The sequence below is a fragment of the Psammomys obesus genome, unplaced genomic scaffold (genome assembly GCF_907164565.1).
Source record: "Psammomys obesus unplaced genomic scaffold, mPsaObe1.curated_primary_1811, whole genome shotgun sequence".
NCBI classification, from domain to species: domain Eukaryota; kingdom Metazoa; phylum Chordata; class Mammalia; order Rodentia; family Muridae; genus Psammomys; species Psammomys obesus.
Genome location: NW_026595272.1, coordinates 1 through 20,654, shown reverse-complemented (window position 1 = coordinate 20,654; position 20,654 = coordinate 1). Strand labels below are relative to the sequence as shown.

The following is a 20,654-nucleotide window of genomic DNA, read 5'->3' as shown; positions in this document are numbered from 1 at the left end:
TTGTTTTGAGATACTCATTATTAGCCCTTCCTGTACTTGAACTCATCATCCTGCTACCTCCAACTCCCAATGTCATGATTACAACACATGATTATACCATTTACATTCTTATATTCAAATGTTATGTAATACATTCTAATACAACAGTCTTAAGAAATCAGAACCAAAGCTAGGAAAATATAAAGAAAATATATATTTTAAAAATTTTTTAAATTTGAAATTCAGTGTTTTTACAGCTTTTTCTTATTCCCTATATGCTCTACATCTTTCTTTAAATGAAATATAGTTTGTTTTATTGGCACAGGCCATGTAGGGTGAACTTTAGCAAGCAAGTAAGCTTCCTGAAGGCAGCCCACTGGTTTTGTTTTTTGTTTTTTTGTTTTGTTTTGTTTTGTTTTTTGCACAGCTGACAATGGCTATACTCTGAAGAGGCATGGACTTCAGGGAATTTGTTTACGGATAGCTTTTTGTTGCTGATATGCCTTTTCATGCTTGATATTGCTGTACTCCTCAAATATTGGCATGGCATGGAGAGACCCTCACTGCCTATTGTTTCCTGGGTATTTACCCATTCTGTTAGGCAAATTACCAGCAGTATCAATATGAAGATGTACTTTCATGAAACAATGTTGTTTAGATGAACAGATAATTTTATAATTCCTGATAATGAATTCCCGATTTGATTCAGCTAACTTTAAGAACCCCGACCCTGCAAAATAGCAAAGGCTGCGTAAGGGAGTTCCATGAACCTTCATATGTCACAAACACATAAATTTCACTAGGAAGAAAAGGACTGAGACAAATTTATGATCTAGGAAAACATTCATTCTAGGTTAGGTCCAGAGATGGGATCACCAATCTCAGTATGCACCATGATAACTAACTAATTTAAGATATACAAGGCCTTAAAAATAAGATATAAGATAGATGACCTGTTTCTTGGTTAAAAAACTTGTTAACCTATTACATAAAAAAAAAAAAAAAACAACTCCTACTCTGAACTTTCAATAAACTCATGGAATGAAACATAGCTGAAGAATGTTAAATTAGATATGAGTCTTAATGGAAAGACATGTAAGAAATTATCTTGTTGTAAATCCTTAACCTTAAACCTTGTTAACCTATGACATGAAGAACTATTGCTCTGAACTTACAATGAACTTGTAGGATGAAGTGATGGATAAGAAATGTTTAGTTAGGCATGAGTAATCAATAATCCTACTGTTATATCCCTCTGTGTAACAACTTTATCTATTTCTGTGATAATTGTTTTTATGGCTATGAGATAATTTTTCCTCTGACATAAAAAGTATAAAAAACAAGAAACACTGTCGATTGGAGCCTCTTGGAGCCTGCTTGTCAGAGCTTTGCTCCATCCACATCAACCAAATATGTCTGTCTGCCTGTTTGTATGTATGTATATTTTTATGTATATAAGAAGTTATTGAAGCTTGTTGGAGCCTTTTAAAGCCCGCTTATTGGAGCTCACTCTTAAGAGTTTGCTTCAACCACCGAATGTGTCTGTCTGTCCTTCTGTCTGACTGTACCTGTATATCTGTGTATGGGTATATGTGAATTTGTTGGAGCCTGCCTTTGTTTCATCCTGTGTGTGTGTGTGTGTGTGTGTGTATGTTTTTTCCCCTTCTTCTTTTCTTTCTCTACCAGCAGTATCTACCAGAAGCCATCTGCTCCAGCTCCCTCCCCTTTCCTTTTTCCAGAGTCTTTCTCCATGATCAAGCTATGATCAAGCTATCAGCTCTAGCTGTTTAAGAGTTAAAGAAAGTTCAGTGTTTCTTGCTAGAAGTAACCAACTTCCACCACCCCCCTCCATTTCAACAACTCAACATCCCACCTCAGTTTACCCTGGTGTCAAAGCCAGCTTTTGACATTTAATGATACTTAAAAGTTACAACAAACTCTCTGATATAAATACACACCAAATTTTATCAAAAAAGATATGTTTTGGGGAACACATTATATGTTCCCAAAATATGCGGTCTTTTACATTTTACACTGAGTCATCACTATAACGCTGATTGACCTGGATCTCATTGTATAGAGCAGTGGTTCTCAACCTCTGAGTCAAGATGCCTTTGAAGGTAAAAAAAACCCCTTTCATAGTCACCAAGACTATCAGAAAACACAGATACTTGTATTTATATTACAATTCATAACAGAAGCAAAATTACAGTCATGAAATAGCAACTTTATGGTTGGAGTGGGGGTCACCACAAATCAAAAAACTATATTAAAGGGTTGCACCATTATGAAGGTATATACCAGTGAAAACCATTGGTATAGACCAAGCATGGCTTCAAACTCACAGAAATCCATTTGCAAATATGAACCTTTATGCTAGGCTACAAGAGAATCATTTTAAAACCCAAACTGGATAGTCCCAAATACTCAAGACTGAAGCAGAGTAGCTAAATTCAGTTAAACATGAAGACCTCTCAAATTATTTCAAAAGTTAATTTAAAGACAATAGTGACTACACCTACAATGTCATCACTCAGGAAGTGAAAGCAGAAGAATCCAAAGTTCAGAGCTGTCCTCACAGCCAGACTGATTCAAAGAATAAGCTGGGCATAGTGGCACATGCCTTTAATCCTAGTACTCGGGAGGCAGAGGCAGGTGAATCTCTGAGTTTGAAGCCACCCTGGGCTACAAAGGGAGTCCAGGAGAGCCAGAGATGTATTACACAGAGAAACCCTGTCTAGAAAAATAACAAAAGACAAAGAAGAAAATGAAAAAAAGAAAATTAACTAGAAAATTATCCCTAAAACCTTAAAGATAAGCTGCTGTGCTTTAACACTGATTTCTTAGCTATCCACATTATGTGACTAGCCAAAGTTAATCTAAAGCACCTAAGAAAAGAGGGGTTAGTAATTATTTACCTGACTTTATCCCTGAACTTCACAATTGGCACTTTTGCACGAATCAGCTGAGGTCTCTCAATGTAGCCAGCTGAAGGAAAAAGATAATATGAGTATCTGCCATTGTTTTCTCATTCATAATGTTCCAATGCAGTTTTAAAAGTAGTGTTTTAATAAACTAAACCTACTTAAGATCAAATGCTGTCCTTGAAAAATAAAGGATTAATAAGAATAAGAATAAAATATAAGGACACAATATAAGAATAAGGATACAAAAAGAGTTCCAGAAAGACAGGAACACATAATGAGACCCTATCAAAGAAGGGGGGGAGGTTCACAGGAGAGAAGAAATGGGAAGGATAAGGAGGAAGGAAAGACAGACATCAAGTCCATATAAGAGCTATATAAAGGCTTTAAGGGTTTTTGTTCTCAAAAAAAAAAAAAAAAAATCTAGTGTATATAGCAGTATCTATAAAGACATTAAAACATCTCAATGCAAAAAATAGCTAAAAGTAAGGAAATTGCTAAATTCTGGTATAACAGTAAGAAATGGATGGTAATTGCAGAAATCATTTGTAATATGTAAATACTTGCAACTTGATGAGGCAAGAATACATTCAATTATATATTATCTCAAAGAGGATAAAATACATAACATTTTTAATTTCATCAAAGGTATAAGGAATTTATTGTAGAAAATAATGCATGTAAATTACAGAAAATCAGTAACTGCCATGGTGAAGAGCACATACTGTTCTTTCAGAAGACCTAAGTTCAGACACCAGCATCCACGATGGCAGCTAATTAACAGCCTGTAACTCCAGCTCCAAAGGATCCAATGCCCTTTTCTGGTCTCCATGGCACATACATTCATGTGCACATACCCAAAAAAAGACATATAATCAAAAGAAAGAAACACTTTTTTCAAAAAATCTAAAAGCGGGAGTAATGTCCAAAGTTTTTAACTATAGAAAAAGACAATACCAGATTTCCTTTTTTTAAAAGTTAAAATTTTGTTGTTAGTGGTTTTGGTAGGAAGGGTAACGTTTCATGTTTTCCTCCATGTACATATATATAAGTACAAATGCATATGTGTGTGTGGAGCCCAGAGGTCAAAATCTAGTGTTCTCCTCTATATTTCTCCAGCTAATTTTTTAAGATTAAAATCTCAGTGAAACTGATGCTCCATAATTGGACAGAATGCACGGGCATAGCCAGGATCCTCCTGTCTCTGCCCCAATCCTCACCCCTGGTGTTGGAGTTACAGATGTAAGCTAACAAACCCAGCCTTTTAACATGGGCGCTAGAGATCTAAACTCAGACACTCACATTTACATAGCAAGTACTTCCTATTAAGCCTTCTCTCCAGACCCATTTATCAGTTTTCAACTATGGTAAGAATGATTAAAATCCACTGACAGTATGAATTATTTCTTAATTTTATAGATGAAATAACATATCGATTCCAATAACTGTTTTCTTTTTTTTCCCTACAACAGATATAAACTATTCAAGGATAGTGACTTGTTTTTGTTTTTGTGTTTCCCAATTCAAAGCCTTATACATGAGTATCTGTTAAAAGAAAATTGACAAAAATCTCTCCAGCATCATAACATTCTTTAATATTCCGTGGACATTCAAAATAAAGTGTATGATGGGATAGTATAGATTAAAATTTACTAAGTTCATTAAAAAAAATATTATAATAAAATTGTCTTCGTCAACAATTTTGCTTTCTTTGGGGGTAACAAACATGTTTAGAGCTCACATTTGTAAAATAAAGATGTGTATTAATGAAAAGCATATGAAATTCTTCCCTTACAAAGAGACTATCACTTGCTTTGGTAAATCATACCAAGGTACTTTGTTATTTGTAGCTATTGTGAAGGGTGTAGTTTCCTTAATTTCTTTCTCATCCCTTTTGTCTTTCATATGCAAGAGGGCTACTGATTTTTTTGAGTTAATTTTGTATCCAGCCACTTTGCTAAAGGTGACTGTAAGGCCCTCAAAGCACACAAGTAGCCAAGTCCCACCTCTGAGGCCCTCCAACCACCAGGCTCTGCTCACTCTAATGGCCATAGTGGCAGGACCCAGCCCCTTGAGACCCAGGTGGCCAAGCTCCAGCCTGCAGAGCAAAAACCCCAAGATCAGGCAAAAAAAATCCCACCAATCCCAGGCCATCCTGGAAATCTCTGTTCCCAGAGGTCCTATTAAAAAGCCTGCCTCGTTGGCTCTCTGCTGCTTCTCTCCCAAGCTCAGGAAAACATCTTCCTCCTGTGTTTTTCTCAATAAATCTCTTATCTGAAGTTTGCTGTCATTATGACTTTGTGGTACTCCTTGGCTCCCAACTGCCAGGATACCCTTCCCCTGGGAGCTACAACATTTATACCTATATGACTATTACTATCATGTTTTTGGCTACACAGATACTTGCCTTACAGCTAACTGTTCATTCATGCCTATTTTCCTAAAGTTCTATAACATTTTAAAAACAAAAAAAAAAAAAAAAAAAAGAAGGAAAGCTTATATATCTTCAATTCTCAAGATGACACATGCCTTCAATGGATTTTCAAGTAAATTCAATAATGAATTGTTGAATCATGCTTTTTCGCCCATAGTTAAAAGAAGACAGGCATGGTGATACACTCCAAAATGCATGAGGCTGAGACAGGAGGATCACAAGTTCAAGGGCCGCCTAGGCTCTCTATATATTTATTTATAGCAAGACCCTATCTTAAAAAGAAAATAAGTGTAAAAGAAGTTAGTTAGAAGAAAATAATCTATGTTCTAATTGTTCTCATCAGAAAGCAAACAATTCTTACCAGAGAGATTAAGTGAGTACCATTTTAAATAATAGTTATGTCAGAAGGTCTGTGAGACTTACATAGTCTAGTACAGAAGTGTTTATGGACTAAGGTGAGTATATGTCGTGCTTCAGTCTTCTGATTTACCTGAAAAAAAAAAAAACACTGAAAAGTTAAAGTGTTTTTTCATTATTTTCTTAGCTTAGTGTTTGATTTTTAAAGTAACACAAAGCAAAACATAAACCATGTATTTTTCTTTCAAAGTACTTTTCAAAATATACACTACAAAAAGTCAACCTCAATGCTGTTTCATATCTACATTCCAGAATCAAATAATTTTTAATTGAAAATAACCATGTCATTTTTTCCTTTTCTATAAATGATAAAAAAAAACTCATCTAACAAAATTGAACAAAATCCTAACTTTGTAACATTTTATTTCATTATCAAGAGCATGAAGTGCTTATGGATTATGTACAGTGTATAGAGTATCAGTGTGGAAGCTGTGGCAATGACTTACGAATGTGATGAAGATCACAGAGCTAGCAAGATGTGCCCAGTGTACTCTAGCTGCAGGATTTGCAATCTCCATTATACTGATATTTAAGGGGTTTTCTGGTTTGCTTGTTTTCCCCATTTTCTTTTCCTTTGTGTTATCTCAGAGCATAAAAAAAAATTAGCAGATGCTTTCTTAAAATAAACCTGTTTTTCTTTTACAATAACCAGAATAAAACTACATATTACAATCAAGATTTTGTTTTGCATTTTTAAGGATATGAAGCACAGTATGAAATACTAAAGCCAGGCAGTGGTGGTGCAGGCCTTTAATTCTAGCACTCAGAAAGGCACAGGCAGGCAGATCTCTGAGTTCAAAGCCAGCCTGGTCTACAAAGAGAGTCAGACAATCAAGGCTATACAAAGAAGCCCTATCTCAAAAATACACCCCCCCCCCAAAAAAAAAGAAAGAAATAAAGAAAGATTAAAATTATGTTCAACTTAATCAAAAAGTCTGGTAATTCAAAAGAGCAACTACAAGAGGCTGGGTTGGATAAGTTTACTGAAAAATTTCTATAGTATTAAGATATTCAAAAGATCAGTTAACAGGAAATTCAAATAAATATAATTCTAAATAACACAATTCGGTTGTTAAATAAAAACAAAACCAAAATGAAGTCAGTATCTTAGGAAAAATGTTAAATTTACTAAATCAAAGGTCTTAAATTTCACTGAAGTCTTATTTAAAAAAAAAAAAGAACTCAAAGCCTACTGTATTTTCAAGGTGGGGGGGGAGAATACAGATTTAAAAAGATTTAAACTCAGCCCAGTGACATTTCATAGTAAGAGGCAACACCTGAAAAACCACACAGAGGAGCCAGTTCTCATCAACAGCTCAGAGCTCATTACTGCTGGAGCTGCTCTTCTGTATACCAGGCTGGTACCTTACATGTGCAGGGCAGAGAAAGAGGTCCTTCTAGCACTACACAGAAAATTCAAACAGTTAATTAGAATAAACCAAGTTCTATTTCTAAACTTATGTAATATAAGAAATAGACTTGTAATAATGTCTCATCACTTACTGGTTCTTCTTTAACAACCAAGCATAAATCGCCATCACTGCTCCGGGCACCAAATCCATTTAAAGATGATCCAACCAAAAAAAGTCTGCTTTCTAGAGAAGCAGAAGAAAACGGTAAGAAGTGCTACAGTTTGTAAACAGGAACGTATAGACAATAAAGGCATGCAGAGAAGGCAGACGTACGTGGGAAAAGCAACTGAATCTCTCTCTGCAGCTGTGCTCTACAGAGTTCTTTCTTCTTCAAGTCACTTGTTTGCTGCTGACAAGTTTCAAACAACTCTAGAATCTGCTGGCTCAACTTGAATACACCACAAAAGAAACAAAAACAAAATATTTGTTCAGAAATTTATAACTACTATTCTAAGCAGTATAGCAGTATAAATGAATGCTGACAGTATTTTAAAAATAAATACATGTTACCCTCTTAACACTTCCTGATTCAAAGCTATTGTTACTCAAGTACAAAGAATGGCTTAGAAAAACTATAAATTTCACAAAAATAAAATTTAAGTGACAAAAAAGTAGTCAGATAATTCATATTGAGTATAATTATAGCCCAGTAAACTAAAACCCTTTTATCACTACTGTCTGCTTTTACGTGGATCATGAATAAAGAATAATTATCACATTTTTAAGAGTCACAAAGACCAGTGAATAAGAATATGCAAAGTAAGTAAGTCTATGCATTAAAAAGCACATGCACATGACATATTCTAAAATATACTAGGTCCCTTTCAAGAAGTTTGTTCAACTTCTGGTGGTCATGGTGATGAATACTACACATAACAGATTTGTCTCTGTCTTCTAGTCACACAAATCGCCCTCTACTCTATTTTTCATACCTTTCTCTGAGTTCTGACTTCATCAGTTGGGGTGGTGCCATCTCTCCCTTGTTTAGGTACCTATGTGGTTAACATTTTCCCTGTACCCCAACTCTTGCCATCACCTCAGGATGACAGGAAGATAGAGGTACCCTTCTATGTAGTGAGCTACACTTACCACAACAAACTCCACTTCTGAAATTCTTTTACTATAATATTTTCCATTGCGTAGCAATGTGTTCTAGTCCTAATATTTTAAACTCTATTATACTGTTTTCACTTCAACTTCCTGTTCAACTCACTTTCTTATCATCCCCACCTCTAACATATCTGCTCTAGAGTTAGTCAGGAGTCCCTTGAGATCTCCCTTTTCTTCCAACCCATTAGTACCTATGCTGCCACTATCCCAGAATGCATCTCCTGAACTAATCTCTTGCATCACACCTTAGCAAGTTTATCCCTCATGTTCTAATGTATGTGCCACAAAATCCTCAACTGAGGGCAATAAAAACACTACCTTCTCTCTAAAATTAAATTGAACTTACAGAAAGACAAAACTGAAAAGCTTTTTAGAAAGTAGAGTCTTCAAATATATGATGTAAGAGTTAGCCTAGCTTAGGGTTCTAAGCATTATCCAGTGTTTACTCTCGTATTATTTCTGGTTAAATATTGTTCCTATTTTTCACTATTCCATTCCAAAATATTTACTGCTTTCTTCAAGGCCCCTAAACTTACTTTCTTTTCCAGATAAGCTCACATTAAATTTTTCTAAGAAAAGTCAAGCGTAGTGGTGCACATCTGCAAATCCCAGCACTCAGAAACGGAGGTAGGAGGATCAGGAGTTCAAGGCCATCCTTGGCTTCATAGGGAGTTCCAGGACAGCCTAGGCTACCATGAGACCCTGTCTCAAAGAAAAAAATAAATAAAATAACTAAGAAAATTAAAAATACAAATACAATTCCTCTTCTTGCTAAGACTTACAAATTAACATTCCTGAGGGAAATCTCATCTCTTTCATTCTGTTAAGACAAAGTGCCCTCTTGCTATGTTCAACTCTATTCCCTCTACCAACACCTTTATATCTATGCCTGCTATTTACCTCAAGAGCACAAACACCATTAATTTTTCAATCTCTCTTCTGTATTTTCAGTCTCTCTTTTTTAAGCCTCCCCACACTCTATAAATGACAAGTCTCATCCATCAGTTAAGATCTTTTATATCATATTCAGAATATTTAAGAAGATTCAAGAGCTTCTGACAACCTGACCATGAAAAAGCCACAATTTTTTTAAAAGAACATTTATAAATACCTGTGCCCCTCCCTCCCTTCCCCCTGAACGCCCCCAACCAAAAAACAGACAGAACAAGTAGAATAAAACAGCTCAAATTAAACCAAAACCAAACACCAGCAACAAATATAACATAATTGAGTATCCTTCACAAATCCCAACTCTGACCAGTTAAGGTCAAACTCTAACACCATAATGACACAGTATCCCAAAAGTAAGAAGAAAGGGAAAAAGCAGGCTAGCCCTAGATCAGATACCCAGAAATCAAATGGTCTCTAGCTACTACATTATGTTTCTTTCCCTCAAAACTGATGTAGAATAGTATACAATTCTAGAAGGAACCTTTACAAGCTATAACCTATAAGCAAATCAAGAAGGACACTGAAAGTTCAGGGACTTTAATAAAAATTCCCTTGTAAAACACCAACAAAAAACTGTGGGGCACTGAAATCTAAACAAGGCAAAGCCATGAGAGACAAAAGGAAAGGTCTAGAATGATTCTGATTGACAGAATAACACAAAAAAGAAGTAAAATCTCAAGAAGAGTAGGAATAAAATAAAGTGAAAACAACATAGAAAAAGTTTAGGAATAATAACTGAAAAAAAATAACTGAAAATATGTGAAATAATTTTCATAAAGTTTTTCTAAGAAAAGAAAGACTAGAGAATCATTACTAAGATGAAGCACATTTCCATGGACACATGAGGATATTTTAACCAATTTTTCAAGCCTTTTGCATTTTAATACGCTGGTATATATACTAACAATAGAAATTTACTTTAGAAAAAATTATGACAGCAGCGAAGCGCATGAAATTATTGACAAATCTATTTTTAAACGCTATGTATAACATACAGGCTGAGATTCACAAATGATGTAAGAGACATGTAAATGTGTACAGAGGTAAGCCTGGTATGCTCATGCCTTTAATTTCAGCATGTTGGAACTAGAAGCAGAATTGGTATGAGGTTGAGTTCAGTACGGTCTATAGAGCAATAACATACCTCAAAACAAAATTAAAACAAAAATACAGTTGTATCATGCTAATAGTTCAGAAGATTATTGGTAAACATCAATTATCTTGAAATGAATATTCGGAATCAATATAATTTTTTAAAAAACAAGGCTTCTTTCAAAAAGTTAGGAAAGTATGCACTCTATTTGGAAAAGAGGAAGATGAAAAATAGCCAGAAGAGAAGATAAAAATAGAAGAAGCTATAGTAACGGAGATACGGTTGCACTGTCAAGAAAAACACAGAAATATGCATATATACATAACGACTGGAAGCTGACTCAAACTAAAAAGAGGGGGAGGTATGGACTAAATTAAGACTGGTCGTATGTTGGTATACTGTAGTTATATAATGTTGGAAGGGTTAAAGCTGAGAGATTTACTAACATGATCATTTACATAGTAATTTACATATTATTTACACAGTATTTTATGTACATAGTTTGCTATTTCCTGTAACAAGAAGATATAGGCACCCAAGTTTGTAATAAATTCAGTAAAATTCAAATGTCACATAAAGATTAGATTTTGTTTGACCTAGAAGAAAAGCTGGCAAACTAGGGCCCACAGGCCAAATATAGCTTCTAGACTTTTATATACAAACAAGTTAAATTATTTTTACATTTTATTAAGTGGAGAGAAAAAAAAAGCCAATAGCCCAAATAACTTGAATGCCTAGAATATTTGCTATCTGGTCCTTTAAAGAAAATTTTGTTAACTGAAGTAGAACCAAGTAATCCCAGACATCACAGTAGATCCTCAGTATTCGTTGCAGCAATGCTCAAATAAAACCTATTATAGTTACATGTGAGCCAAATGGTGCACATTTGTAATCCCAGCACTTGAGAAGCTGAGGCTGGAGGATTCACAAAGCAAAACCCTATTTTATCCATATTCTTTATATACTATCTCACATATAATTTTCACTGCCATCTGTCACAACTGCAGTACCTCTTATCCAGATACATTAACATCTTTTAAGATGACAGTCCACCTTCAAGACCAACTCATTCTAAACAAAACTATGTTCTGCAAAAAATTATCCTCTCCAAAATTCAAATTTACTGTTATTCCACCTATTCAAAAACTTTCAATGCCACTTGACTATGCATTCAAATCACTGTCTAAATAACTAATATTAAATATTGCATTCACTATACACTTTATAGCAGTAGTGTTGATCACATTGCTGGCAGCAACAGATAATAGGTAAAATTATCAGTTATTACTGTTACAGATCACATGATATTACAGCCAGGTCTCACAATGTGATCTCCCCATTCTTGACTTTAAGCACATTAAATTTCTCCTCTCTTCATTTTTAGAGACAGTTGTTGCTGCAGGATATTTGATTATACTGTGAACCCTGAGACTCTTGTTTCCTGGAAAAAACTGTTTCTAGTTGTGGTGCAGCTCAGTCCTAGCACACACCTCTCATCTACGAGCTTTCTGTTTGAATATTGTAAACAGGATTAAATAAAGTCAACTATAGGTCAAGAGGCAAAACAAGCAACCAGTTGACAGGGAGTGAACACAGAAAAAAAACCATAGAGACTAAGAGGAAGTCAGGAGGATGGACAGAGAAATGCACAGGAAGTAGAAAGAAGGGACATTCAGTTTAAGTGGGTTTTTTTTTTTTTTTTAATTTTGGAGACAGGGTGGTAAAATTAAATGAGATTTTGTTAAAAACAATGTGTCAAATTTTGGTTTTAACACTTACAAGATATGACTTCCAGCAAATTATTCAACTTTCTAAACATCAATAAAATTTAGGACCATAGCCATATGCTACTAAGTTATTGAAAGAATAAATGATATAACATGAGTAAAATGTCTAGCCGGGCATGGTGACCCACACGTTTAATCCCAGCACTTGGGAGGCAGGGGCAGGCAAATCTCTGTGAGTTCTAGGCCAACATGGTCTACTAAGAGAGTCCAGGACAGCCCAAGCTCTGTTAAACAGAAAAACCTTGTCTGGAAAAACCAAAAAATATAATAATTATGCCTAAAGAGCAGAGACATCAATAAACAAACAGTTTTCTTGAAAAAAGAAAGTCATGGTAGCACACATCAGTAATCTGAGCTTTCAAAAAGTAGAACCAAGAGGATCATGAGTTCAAAGCCAGCCTGAGCTACACTGTGAGCTACTGTCTCCAAAAACAGTCACTTAAAAGAACAAAAGGAAGTGTTGTCCTTCTTACTCTCACAATAAGGCAGAAATAAAGTATCACTCAAAGAAACTGATTCAACTACAAAATCTTTCCCTTTCTGGGGGAAAAGCCCTAATTCCAAAGATTGCACATGAGGGAGAAATGTTTCTGTATGATTGGGCAAAGAAAGATATGGAATCACACCCTACGATTTATTACCAACAATACGAATTATACATTATTAAGTTTACAGAGATTCAGCACAGGCCTAAGTTATGTGTAAAAGTAAGTTCTTGGTTAGCTCGACTAGTTACCTACAAACATAAACATACACAAAAATGTACTTGAGTATCTATGTATAATAAACCCATTTTAAATATCCTACTAGCATGCATACATTAAAAACCCATATATAGTAACTATCTATACATTCATTCAGAAAATTCACCTGATTTGCCTTATCCCATAGACTTTCACATTATGGTATCAGGAGTTAAACAAAGCAAAGGAATGGAGGGACTTAGGAAGAAGGAACACCAGAACATCCACACTCATCTTTTCATTTTCATTTGCTTTCTCCTCTTTCCCACTAATTTTTTTCTACTTCATGGTAAGAAAAATGTTGTCTTTGTTGAAGGATATTTGATCCCATTTCACAATTGTGAAACTGTAAAACCCTGTTTCTTGTTTGGTGTGGTTGAGCATATCATAATACATCTTTAATCTAAGAACTTTCAGTTTATTGGTGTGGTTCAGCCAGCTTTAGCACACAACTTTAATCCAAGAGTTTTTTGTATGCAGGATTTAATAAAGTTAACCCTAGGTCAAGAAGTGGAGCAAGAAACCAGCTGACAAGGATAAAAGAGCAGGAAGCACTTTGAGTTGAGGGGTATTTAAGACAGCACAGAAAAGCAGAAAATGCTTTTTAGCTTAAGCTCTGGCTTTAGCTTAGGCTTCAGCTCCTCAGCTCCCTAGCTTTTTTGGCTTTGAGCTAGCAAGCCTTCCGCCTCAGGTTTTTTGGCCTTTTCCTCCTGGGCTGTCAGTTGAAGTAGTGAGCCTTTTGGGTTTTTTCCATCCTGACCTGAGCTGAAGAGGAAGGTCAGCTGGGTGCTTTCCCTGCCTCTGAGCTAGCATCTGGCTTCTGAACCTTTACTTGTAAAATACAACAGTTAGGATTTTCTTTTTTGTTTCTAACAACATGTCTTTTGGGGACAAATGAACCATCACTGGGAGAATACAGTTGTAGCCTACATTCTACCATAAAAATGAATAATTACAAATGGACCAAAGTCCTAAATTAAGAACTAAAAGTAGAAAATTCTTATAGTACATTCCAGCACTCAGGAGGATTATGTGAGTTCAAGAACAGCCTGCTCTATATATCAACTTTCAGGCTTACGAGCTATACAATGAGACCCTGCCTTTGAGTAGACAGACAGACAGATAGACAAACAAGTGAATAAGTGAACTTATACCACAAAAGCATCAATATTCAAGCTACTGCACTGAAAGATGGCACAGCAAGCCCCCCCCCCAAAAAAAAAAAACCTAATAAATTAAACTACAGGAAAAAATGAAAAACTCCCTGGGCTTTAGAAGGCACTGATAAAAAATAGAAATCACAGAAAGGACAAAACATTTGCAAATCATCTTAAGGGCTAATACTCAGAATATATAAAAATAACTCTTATAATTCAGTAATAAAGACAACCTATTAAAATGTGCACAAAGAATCTGAATGGAGACCTCTCCAAGGAACATACAGATGTCCAACAAGCAAATGATAATATGCTTAGCATCATTAGATATTAGAAAATGGAAACTGAAATGATTCTTATACCAGAAGGGCTCCAATAAAAAGAGACAAGTTACAGATAAACCTTGATGGTGAGTCAGTGTTTGCCTAGCATGCTGAAAGCTCTGGGTTCCATCTCTAGTAATACAAGAAACTAAGAGAGAGAATGAGAGACTGAAAGAGAGAATAACAAATAAATAGCACAGGGATGTAAACAAAGTGAAGCATCTGTATACATGTATAATCCATTTTAGAGAACAAGTTGGCAGATCCTCAAAGGTGGAACATACTTTACCGAATTACCCAATAATTTCACTCCTGTGTATGTATCAAGAGAGCAGAAACATACACCCATGCAAAATTTTGTATACAAGACATTTACAGTGTTATTCATAACCAGAATAAGAAACCTAAATGTCTATCACCTGAGGAATACATTAGCAAAATACAGTATATACCTACATAATAAAATATTACTCAGACGAAAAAAATGCAATTCCAACACTCAGTAAGCTGAAGCAGGAGGATAGTGTGTTTAAGGCCAGTCTAAACTATATGGGAAGTAGTCTCAAAAAAAATCAAAACCATACAAATAAACATGAATAAACCCTAAACACATTATGCAAAAGAAAGAAACTAAGCACAAATGGCCACACATCAAATGCTTTTACTAACAGGAAGTGGGAAGGAAAGTGAAACTGTTGGGGTACAAGCTTTCAAGGGAGTGGAGAGTATGTTTTGGAAACAGGTAAGTGCACAACTTAATGAACTTAGTAAAATCTACTGGTTTGTACATTAGAAAAGGGTGAATTTCAGTCTAAGGCATCTTGAACTATACAGAAAGACCCTGTGAAGAGAGTAAGGGAGAGGGAGAATAGAGAGTGAATCACAGAATCACTAAAAGAACAAGAAAAATGACAAACATTATATATCTTTCCCAAATGACTACATGTTTTTCTTAAGTTTTCACAAACTATAGCTGGGGAGAGCAATATTCCACTATTAGTTATTAACTCGTTGTTCCAATGCTAATGTCATTTTCCAAGAAGGAGCAAATGCTTTCATTTAACTAAAATAATTTTTACTGATCTTTTTGATAAATATTTCTTGATCACACCATTTAAGTTTTATTTCCTCAGAGGAACAGAAAAAAAGATACTGCTTTTGAACATTTTATTACAATTACCGTATCAATATCCATGTTTTTCTGCAGTAAGAAAAAGTTGAACTAGGTGTAGTGGTACACACCTTTTACCCAAGCACTTGGAGATAGAGGCAGGCAGATCTCTGTGAGCTCTGAACCAGCTTGGTCTACAGATTGAGTTCCAGGATAGCCAGTGCTACATAGAGACCCCGTCTCAAAAACCACACCACCAACATTTCATTCACTCATTCACTTAAAAAAGAACAAGTTGTTGCTGAGCAGTAGTGAAATCAAATGTTTTAGGCTCTAATCCCAAATTTTATAAATCAGAAAAAAAATGATCCTGAAAGGTGTACTTACGACAGAAAAAAAAAAAAAAATCAAAGTGATACTTAGAAAAATGTAGAAAATTAGATATTCCTGATGCTTTTAATATATTCTTCATATGAAATTTCAAAAGGCAAAATGAACACCTGCATTATAATTACCTTATCTTTAGCCTCAGGCAGTGTGATTTCTCTAGGTTCTAACAATGGAATTTCTCGAAGAGGTGGGACACATCTGATTATATCTGGTACATAGTGTGTGTGAAACAATGGTGGCATGGAATATCTTCTGTCACCTGATAAAGGCACTATCTGGTTAATTATAGTTGGCTCTTGGTGGGGTGAATGGAAACGCTGCCGTTTACCATCAAGAGGAAAGTTTTTTTCATCGCTTATTCTCCTGAAAACAAGCAAATATACCTTAATGACTGAAGACACAACTTTCTGATGACAGACACATACAAATATCAAAACAGATAGTAACAACACTGTGACTCTTTGGATAAGGTTTCATTATTAACTCTCTAGTGGACTTTTAATATTAACTTTAGCACAAGAAATGTCTTCCAATACCGTACAAAAATAAAAGTAATTAATGGTATATATTTGAACTACCAACTGAGTCATTACCACATTGAACACATTATAGAAAAATGACTACTTATAGAAGCACACAATCACTAAGAATCAAAGATAAACTGTAACAAAAGGAAGTAAATTGAGTGATTATATATACATATATCTTTTTAAAAGATCCTGTGAATATTCCTATGTTCTGGCTCATCAGTGGGAAAAAAAAAATCAAACTGACAATTTTATAAAAGTTATAAAGAGTGTCAGACAACAAGCTGCATTGCAGATAATATGCAGTAACAATGTCTTGGGCAAAATTAAAAGTATTTTGGTTACACAGTAGAATGTCTATTTTTATAAGGAAAAAGGCTAAGATGTTTTGGTATAAAGTAATGTCAACAATTTCCTTTAATATAATTCAGGGGGGAAAGTGTGAGAATGAGAAGAGAGACAAAAACAGCTAAACTCTGCAACTAATATATCTAGGAAAAAGGTACACAAATGTTCAACATACTATTTTTTACATTTTTCAGAAAATTTGAAAATTTTCAAATTAACAAGAAAATAATTAGGTTAAAACAGAGAACCTGCCAAGCCTCTATGAAGCCCTGGGTTCAAATCCCAGTACCAGGTAAGAAGGAAATAAATAATTTGACAGGGAAAATGATATTTACTAAGCTGTTAACATGAAATATCTTATGTCACAGAAAATGATCCAATTCCTTTCTAGCTCTAAAATCCTAAAGGTTTTACTTCACTACTCCTCTGAGATTAGTAGGGCTAATCTAAAGGGCTAGACACATAAAAGTACATTTGTTATTTTTAATCCTGAAAGTAATTACAGCATATCCACTATCCTCAATTAGAAAGGCCAATTTTAATTTTTAAAAATATCTGTAACTATGAACTAATGGAATTCATCTTTACTCATGAGTTACCACTGGCTACTAAGGCAATTTCAAAAAATTACACAAATACAACTAATGAAGTCAATACTCTCAGAATCATTATATAACTTTTCGAATGACAATTCAGAAAAACTTGTAATGTTTATCATATGCCTTGATTCTAGAACCAGAGAGCCGGATTTCAAGTATCAGGTATTGCATCTCTGCTTTAATAACTAATGTCTGCATCCTTCAGCTTTTGTATAAAGAGAAGAGGTCACACTGTCCATGTAATTCTATGTAACTGTTACATAGTTCTTAAGACTAACATTTATTTTAAAACACTCGAGAAATACTTACTTCCTTCCTCGAAATAATGGGGATGTTGAGGTCTGTATTGGGCTGATGGTTCCATACGTCAGGGGCTGTAAGGACACAGCTCTAGATAAGCTACCAAAAACAAAGAGCAATAACATAATGATTTTTCCTTAGAACTAAAAATGCCATACAAACTAATATTTTAGTAGCCAAAAAAGGACTAATAATATTTTCTCTCTTTTCAAATACTGCACACAAAAATGTTAAAGAGAAAACAGAACTTAATGACACAGTGTCCAATATAGCATTATACTTACTCTACATTTTGAAAGTTGAATTGTGCATCTATAAGTTGCTGGTGTGAATAAAGAGTTGGTGAGAGAGCAAAAAAATTATTATGTTGTTGGTGGTTTGGAGTGAAGGGTGGACGGCCCAAAATTGAGTTTGGGAACATGCTCTTGTTCACTAAAGGTGAACATGTATTCTTCTACCTATAATAAAAAAAAATTTAAAAAAAAACTGTATTATTATACCTTAAAGATATAGAACTCTTCAATAAGTATTACCTACTACTTCAAACAATCAGCTATCAAATTAGTCATTTCATTTGCAAAGTTATTTCTAAGAGTTTAAGTAGGTTTTAAGTTCTACTATAGGTAACAAATAATTAAGTTAATTTAAAATATAAAACCACACTCAAACACTTTCATTGTGCATGTTTCAAATTTTCTGATGAATATACTGTTTACCTTAATAGCAACAAATTTTTTATCACCACTATTCTAAAACAACAAAATATTATTCCAAAGATTCAATTAAATCGCTCAGATCCTTACATTTATTCACAACCTAACTCATAAAAAGGTACAAGCTACCATGTGATTACCTGATACCTATGATATGGTACTTGACATACCTAAAGATATAAGAATGTATGTCACCTACCAATTCATAAAATTCCAAGATTCTTCTCAACATTTATACATAAAAGACACAATAAAATAGTGTTGTTCCATACGGGAAGAAAAACTATAGGGACAATCAGAACATGTCACTAACCTAGTAAGACACTAAATGCTCCATTTTAGAATTTTTTTTCAATGAATAATCCAGCAAAGCTGTAGTCTTCAAAATGGTAGGTAAAGCAGCAAACAAAAACCAAGTAAACAAAGTAAAAATGATACTCCCTAGCCACCTTCTTGAAACAGGTAATTAGAAAGCTCAAACTGAGAAACAGTGCACACCTAAGAATAAGCAAAATTATATAATTAAAAGAGAATTACTTGCTCAGCCTATCTACAAGAAATGTTAATAGCCGCCAGGCACCACTCATATGTATCTTCCACTTAGGCCATCCTTAAAATAAGGCATCCACAGATCACCAAAGAGGGATTAAAAAAAATGGGAAATAAGCCAAAACTATAACATACGAACACTAAAAGAGAAATAAATAAAAATAAAAAAATAATAAAAGCCTAGACCTAGAGAACTCAAGTATGTGATCATTTCAGCAAAGTCCATGAAAAAAAGAAAGAAAGAAAGAAAAAGAAAAAAAACACAAAAAAGAAAATCATTAAACAAAATTTGACCTGGACCAAAAATTACACACACACACACACACACACACACACACACACACAGGGCAGGGGGGATTTGAATTTCAGAATATCCAGATATAAAAGTTAATATTCCAAGAGGAAGAAATATTAAGTTGGGGATCAAAATGTTTGGACTTTCTAATAGCAACAGTGGAAGCCAAAAGATACAAATTAATGCTTTAAAGCTTTAAAGTAAAATGCTCTTAAGCCACAAGGCTCTCCCTGTCTAGAGTATCACTGTAAGGGAAAATGAAAGTGTCTGTCCACATGGAGGGTAAAAAGAGAAAGCTGAGGCAAGGTGGCACACACAGACCCACCATTCAGGAGACTCCGGTGGGAGGTGTTCAACTGTTTGCAGCCAGTGGAGACAAACACAGAGGCTAGTGGATCACTATGAGTCCAAGGCCAGCCTGGTGTACACAGAGTTTCAAGCCAACTAGGGTAACCGTAAGACACAAAAGAAAGAAAAAACAAAACAAAACAAACAAACAAACAAAAAAACCCAGACTAGGACAAGTTCCCAGAATGATCGAAAGTTGACAGTTGCTGGAAGTCAGAGCAGGAAGATGGTCTCAAAATGATAATCAAGAAATGCAAATCAAAACAACTTTGGTATCGTCTTATCCCAGTCAGAATGGTGATACAATGCATAACAAATGCTAGAAGGGCCATGGGGAAAGGGAACCCTCACTCATTCACTGTTGTTGAGATTGCAAACGGGTCCAAGCACTTTGGAAGTAAGTGTGGAGAACCCTCAAAAAACTAAAAATAGCTGGGCGCGGTGGTGCATGCCTTTAACCCCAACACTCAGGAGCCAGAGGCAGGCAGATCTGTGAGTTCCAGGCCAGCTTGACCTACAGAGTTCCAGGACAGCCAGTGCAACAAAGAAACCTTGTTATGAAAAAAAAAAAAAAAAAAAAAAAAAAAAAAAAAAAAATACAAATACAAATAAAAAAGTTAAAATGAATTTACCATTACCCATAGTATTTGCTGTATCTACATACTTATGTTATAAATTTATATACTGATATGGCAAGTTTTATAAGCACATCCTTTACATGTATAAAGGACTCAAGTTCCAAAAGTGGTAAATTTTCTTTTCTGATAAGCAAGTCAGAGAATGAACTACAAAGCCTTTTTTAATAGAAGAAAAATAATACCTAGACAGTTAAATCAATTAGAGAATAAAACTAAAAGGATTATAAAAACTGCAAGAGTCAGAATGGGGGGAGGGAAGAGCAAGGGAGTCCGAAAAGAAACTAAAACTCATGCATATAAATTTTGTTCCTTGTTTCTTAGATTGACCACATATTATTAGATTCATCAATCCAAGGTTCATTACAAAGTTGTGAACAGGCAACTTATCACCATTATCAGATCCCATTCCAAATGCCTGACTCTAATTTGTACCAGAGACAAAAGTATCGCCTATAGGAAACAAGTCTATCAGATCCTCCACCAAGTCTGTATTTGCTGCTATAGGA

General features: G+C 34.7%; 1 protein-coding gene across 2 annotated transcripts in view; it reads right to left on the bottom strand.

Moving 5' to 3' along the window:
• The window catches only part of Tent2 (terminal nucleotidyltransferase 2), a 46,684-nt gene extending 28,625 nt beyond the window's left edge, over positions 1-18,059 (bottom strand). For both annotated transcript variants that reach the window (XM_055619186.1, XM_055619187.1), the window contains exons 1-7: positions 17,890-18,059; positions 17,615-17,704; positions 15,957-16,194; positions 7,440-7,554; positions 7,258-7,349; positions 5,761-5,827; positions 2,898-2,967 (exon numbers count right to left, since the gene is read on the bottom strand). In XM_055619186.1, the coding sequence (XP_055475161.1) occupies positions 2,898-2,967; positions 5,761-5,827; positions 7,258-7,349; positions 7,440-7,554; positions 15,957-16,194; positions 17,615-17,704; positions 17,890-18,026 (809 nt within the window). In that variant the 5' untranslated portion in view covers positions 18,027-18,059. The remainder of the gene's footprint in view (positions 1-2,897; positions 2,968-5,760; positions 5,828-7,257; positions 7,350-7,439; positions 7,555-15,956; positions 16,195-17,614; positions 17,705-17,889) is intronic.
• Between the last annotated feature and the right edge of the window lie 2,595 nt (positions 18,060-20,654).